The sequence below is a fragment of the Oncorhynchus masou genome, unplaced genomic scaffold (genome assembly GCF_036934945.1).
Source record: "Oncorhynchus masou masou isolate Uvic2021 unplaced genomic scaffold, UVic_Omas_1.1 unplaced_scaffold_2346, whole genome shotgun sequence".
Taxonomy (NCBI): domain Eukaryota; kingdom Metazoa; phylum Chordata; class Actinopteri; order Salmoniformes; family Salmonidae; genus Oncorhynchus; species Oncorhynchus masou.
In genome coordinates this window covers 11,632-17,500 of record NW_027008807.1, presented here as the reverse complement: position 1 = coordinate 17,500, position 5,869 = coordinate 11,632, and the positions used below count along the sequence as shown (strand labels likewise).

General features: G+C 47.1%; 1 protein-coding gene across 1 annotated transcript in view; it reads left to right on the top strand.

The window, feature by feature from the left end:
- LOC135533376 (tumor necrosis factor alpha-induced protein 8-like protein 3) overlaps positions 1-1,969 on the top strand; it is a 50,800-nt gene extending 48,831 nt beyond the window's left edge. The window contains exon 2 of the mRNA XM_064960720.1: positions 956-1,969. Coding sequence (XP_064816792.1) covers positions 956-1,518 — 563 coding nt within the window. The 3' untranslated portion in view covers positions 1,519-1,969. The remainder of the gene's footprint in view (positions 1-955) is intronic.
- Positions 1,970-5,869: the final 3,900 nt, after the last annotated feature.

Sequence of the window (5,869 nt, the reverse complement as noted above, 5' to 3'; positions counted from 1 at the left end):
AACTGAAGCAGCAAACTTTGTGAAAATTAATATTTGTGTCATTCTCAAAACTCTTGGCCCCGACTGTAGTATGAGGGACTGGAATGATTATCTAAAATAAGTGTTGTTTGACAAAAGAGAAAGTAGCCAGAGAAGTTGTTGTTTTTTTACGTTAGAGAATGTAAGAGGTAAATGACGCAAAGCTATCCAGACTATTGTACTGCGTATGTGTGTGAGAATGTGTGTGTCGGCCATTTCACTGCAAATTTCAGAAGGTTTGATTTTCCAGATAATTTACTGTCGTGACATCATTTAACCTTTACTGATCCAGGAACTGATCCAGGAACTGATCCTCTTTAGACTTCCCCTTTAATGCTACTGATATAATTGCTGCTGGTCTGACAAGCACAGTACAACTGTAGACCTATGTGACAAAGTGTTATGAGTTTGACTCCTGTACTCTGAGTTTACAGTATGTGTTCACTGTAAGAAGTGCCTGACTACGATATGACTTTAAAAGGAGGGTTAGTATAAAGCATACCTTCTCTGTGTGTTTGGTCTTGATTCGTCCTTCTCTTTGACAAGAGCTTTAAACAGAGAGACAGAGAGGAATGTGTGTTTGACTGGGTGGGCTATGGAGCTAAACACTAACTCTCTCTCTTCATCTACACCTCTCTCTATCTATCTACACCTCTCTCTATCTCTCTCCTTCATCTACACCTCTACACCTCTCTCTCTCTCCTTCATCTACACCTCTCTATCTTCTCCTTCATCTACACCTCTCTCTATCTCTCTCCTGTTACTCCCTCTATCTCCCTCTTCCCCCTCTCTCCTTATCTGTCCTCCTACCTCCCCTTCCTCCATCCCCCCTCTCCCCAACTCTCTCCCTCCCTAACTCCTCCCCTCTCTCCCCGACCATCCTCTCCTCCCCATCTCTCTCTCTCCCCTCCTTCTCCACCCTATCTCCCCCCTCCAGGCCAGGAGTGTTTCAACTCTCGCTCCCTGGCCCTCCAGGCACAGAAGAAGATCCTATCCAAGATGGCGACCGTGGCGGTGGCCAACCTCCTGACGGATGACGTCAGCAGTGAGATCCTGGACGAGCTGTACAAGGTCAGCCGGGAGTTCACCAAGAGTAAGAAGGAGGCCCACAAGATCGTCAAAGACGTCATCAAGATCGCCCTGAAGATCGGTATCCTGTACCGCAACCACCAGTTCAGCCCAGACGAACTGGACACGGTCGAACGCTTCAAGAAAAAGATGAACCAGGCAGCCATGACGGCGGTCAGCTTCTACGAGGTGGACTACACGTTCGACCACCGCATTCTGTCAGAGTTGCTGCTGGAATGCCGGGATCTTCTGCATGCGCTGGTGGAGCAGCACCTGACCCTGCGGTCGCACACTCGCATCGACCACGTGTTCAACCACTTTGCCCACGGGGAGTTCCTGGCCGAGCTGTACGGAGACGGAGAGGATTACAGACTGTACCTGAGGAAGATCTGCAACGGGATCAACAAACTGCTGGACGAGGGAACGCTTTAACCTCTGACCCCTGATCTCTCACCTCTCACCTGACATTTGACCCTGCTCCTCCCTTCCTATTACTCAATCTCCATGGTTGCGGCTCAATAATCCCCCCCTTTCTCCTGAAGTGTGCACTTGTTCACTTCCCTTCATGGATTTGAAAGGAAGTTATTGGTATATGGAACCTCCTTGTAGCCCATGCCTACACTAATCCAATATTTTTACATTTGCGGGGAGTAGCAGATGAGTGCACACTTCAGGAAGAAAGAGAGATTATTGGGACACACTCCTCCTCTTCCTCCGGTCTCTCCACAGATCTGCTTTCCCTCCTCTCATTCCTTCTCTTTTTAAAAACCCTGATCTGTTCTGTTCTACCTTTAACCTTCTTTTTCCTCCTGTTCTCCCACTTCCTCCTCTCTTTTCTCTCCTCCTCCCACTTCCTCCTCTCTTTTCTCTCCTCCTCTCCCACTTCCTCTCCTCTCCTTTCTTTTCTCTCTCCTCTCCCACTTCCTCCTGTCTTTTCACTCCTCCTCTCCCACTTCCTCCTGTCTTTTCTCTCCTCCTCTCCCACTTCCTCCTCTCTCCTCCTCTCCCTTCCTCCTCTCTCTCCTCTCTCTCCCCTCTCTCCCACTTCCTCCTCTCTTTTCTCTCCTCCTTCTCTCCTCCTCCTCTTTTTCTCTCCTCCTCTCCCACTTCCTCCTCTCTCCTCCTCCCTCTCCCACTTCCTCCTCTCTTTTCTCTCCTCCTCTCCCACTTCCTCCTGTCTTTTCTCTCCTCCTCTCCCACTTCCTCCTCTCTTTTCTCTCCCTCCTCTCCCCACTTCCTCCTCTCTCTCCTCCTCTCTTCACTTCCTCCTCTTTTCTCTCCTCCTCTCCCACTTCCTCCTCTCTTTTCTCTCCTCCTCTCCCACTTCCTCCTGTTTTCTCTCTTTCTCCCACTTCTCTCCTCCTCTCCCTCCCTCCTCTCCCACTTCCTCCTCTCCTCTCCTCCTCTCCCACTTCCTCCTCTCACTTCCTCCTCTCTTCCCTCTCTCACTTCCTCCTCTCTTTTCTCTCCCTCCTCTCCCACTTCCTCCTCTCTTTTCCTCTCTCTCCTCCTCTCTCTTCCTCCTGTCATTTCTCTCCAACTTCCTCCTCTCTTTTCTCTCCTCTCTCCTCCTCCCCTCTCCTCCTCTCCCACTTCCTCCTCTCTTTTCTCTCCTCCTCTCCCACTTCCTCCTCTCTTTTCTCTCCACCTCTCCCACTTCCTCCTCTCTTTTCTCTCCTGCCCGGATCTCTCTTTTATTCTACTGAGCTTCCTGGACAGGGATGTGCTTTAATCTTCCTCTCCTTGTTTCTCCCCTTGTTTCTCCCCTTTTTTCTCCTGCTCCTTATTCTCCTGCTCCTCTTCTTTCCTCTCCTTGTTTCTCTCCTTATTCTCCTGCTCCTCTACTTTCCTCTCCTTGTTTCTCTCCTTATTCTCCTGATCCTCTACTTTCCTCTCCTTGTTTCTCTCCTTATTCTCCTGATCCTCTACTTTCCTCTCCTTGTTTCTCTCCATATTCTCCTGCTCCTATACTTTCCTCTCCTTGTTTCTCTCCTTATTCTCCTGCTCCTCTACTTTCCTCTCCTTGTTTCTCTCCTTATTCTCCTGCTCCTCTACTTTCCTCTCCTTGTTTCTCTCCTTATTCTCCTGATCCTCTACTTTCCTCTCCTTGTTTCTCTCCATATTCTCCTGCTCCTCTACTTTCCTCTCCTTGTTTCTCTCCTTATTCTCCTGCTCCTCTACTTTCCTCTCCTTGTTTCTCTCCTTATTCTCCTGATCCTCTTCTTTCCTCTCCTTGTTTCACTCCTTACTTCTATGGAGTTTCCATGACGTTGATGAACTGTATGTATAAGTCTAAGATATTTAACTGGTGTCACAACTCTGTTCTGTGAAGTGTTTTCTCTACATCCTTCTCCCTCTCCCTCTCCCTCTCACCATCCCCAAAGTTGTTAAGAGTGTGGCGCTAGCAAATCCAAGGTAATTGGTTCACTTCCCACAAGGATCATACACACATATTAAAGACATATTCACTCACGGACATTGTTCGGTTAGTGGCATTGCATAAAAGCATCTGCTAAGTGACAGATATTATATCCTAATAGCGTCTAGGAAGTCACATCAGGAGATTGTGAAATGGGGGTGGATCACCAGCTTAGCGTCTGATAGGCTATGACTGCGACTGGTCGTTCACATAGCAACGTAGCCCACATAAAACAACAAGACCCACGAGAGACCTGTGAATCAGAAGACTTTTTTCCCTCTTTGGCATTCAAGAAATCCAGAATCTGTGTTGATTACGTGATGGCAACATTATACATACTTTATTCTGTAGTGTTCGTACTTATAGCTTTACTGCTCTGAATCAAGGCCAAAAAGAATGATGATGTTTTGTAAATACACTGTTTGTTCTCTCTCCTTTTGTCATCATTACTGTGTGTGGGCGTCATGATGTCTTATATCAGGACCTGGAGTTTTTCCTGACCACGTGACCTTCATTACCAGGAAAAACTCCTGACCATATAGTACTGTATACTGTATACATCATTAACCAATCACAGCCAACCGTTACCATTTCCTGCCAAATACTAAGGCTGGGATTCAATCCTCCACACACTATAACAATGTTTCAAAGAAGGAGCCCCACAAGATGTTTACCATGAATACAATCTCTGGGAATGTTGGGGCAAATGCCTTTAAAAGCTGCATTGTTGGTTGTAGCACGCCACAGATTGCAGCACTGACTGTTAAGGCCTTGATGATAACTCTGTCCCTATGGTGTTCTCTGCATTTTCCCTATAGAGCAGTGTTTTTTGTGTGTGTATGTGTGTCTGTGTGTATGTACACATTTTACTATACTTGAGAATACAAAAATAGTAAACCAACTCAAATTCAGGGAAGTTAGGAAATTTTGCCGGTCCTCACTTGCAAAAATGCTTTTAAGGCTAGGGATTAGGTTAAGGGTTAGTGTTAGAATTAGGGTTAGGGTTAAAGGTTAGAGGTTAGGTTTAGGGTTACGGTTAGGGTTAGAAGTTAGGGTTAGGGGTTAAGGTTAGGGTTAAGGTAAGGATTAGGTTTAGGTTTAGCGTTAAGGAAAATGCGATTATGAATCAATTGTTGGTCCCCAAAAAGTCCTCACAAGTATAGTAAGACGTACAGTATGTGTGTGTGAGTGTGTGTGCTCGCGTGTGCATCATGTGTCTGTGTCTGTATCCTCTCTGCCAGGGTGTAACAAGTTCATCTTTTAATAAAGAGTCCTTATAAATCAGTGCTTGAAGTTTGATGCTTTGTTCAGTTACATTTTATGACCTCTCATCCTGCTCCCCTCCACCCATCCTCTCCTTTCCCATCTTCTCCCATCCTTTTATCCCCCTTCTCCCCTCCTGCCTCCTCCTCCTCTCTTCACTCCTCTTTTCCCCTCCTATCTCTCCTTCCCTCCCCTCCCCTCCACTCCCCTCACCTCCTCCTCTCCTCTCCTCTTTTCCCCTCCTATCTCTCCTTCCCTCCCCTCCCCCTCCACTCCCCTCACCTCCTCCTCTCCTCTCCTCTTTTCCCCTCCTATCTCTCCTTCCCTCCCCTCCCCCCTCCACTCCCCCTCACCTCCTCCTCTCCTCTCCTCTTTCCCCTCATCTCTCCTTCCCTCCCCTCCACTCCCCTCCACCTCCTCCTCTCCTCTCCTCTTTTCCCCTCCTATCTCTCCTTCCCTCCCCTCCACTCCACTCACCTCCTCCTCTCCTCTCCTCCTCAAAGTCTCCAGCTGATTCAGGCATCCTACATTACTTGAATGATTGGGAGGCTTGAACTGTGAGACAATGAGACTGAGGTTAGAATAGGACTTCAGGACTATTAGACTGAGGAGACTGATGTTAGAATAGGACTTCAGGACTATTAGACTGAGGAGACTGATGTTAGAATAGGACTTCAGGACTATTAGACTGAGGAGACTGATGTTAGAATAGGACTTCAGGACTATTAGACTGAGGAGACTGAGGATAGAATAGGACTTCAGGACTATTAGACTGAGGAGACTGATGTTAGGATAGGACTTCAGGACTATTAGACTGAGGAGACTGATGTTAGAATAGGACTTCAGGACTATTAGACTGAGGAGACTGAGGATAGAATAGGACTTCAGGACTATTAGACTGAGGAGACTGATGTTAGAATAGGACTTCAGGACTATTAGACTGAGGAGACTGATGTTAGAATAGGACTTCAGGACTATTAGACTGAGGAGACTGAGGATAGAATAGGACTTCAGGACTATTAGACTGAGGAGACTGAGCTTAGAATAGGACTTCAGGACTATTAGACTGAGGAGACTGATGTTAGAATAGGACTTCAGGAC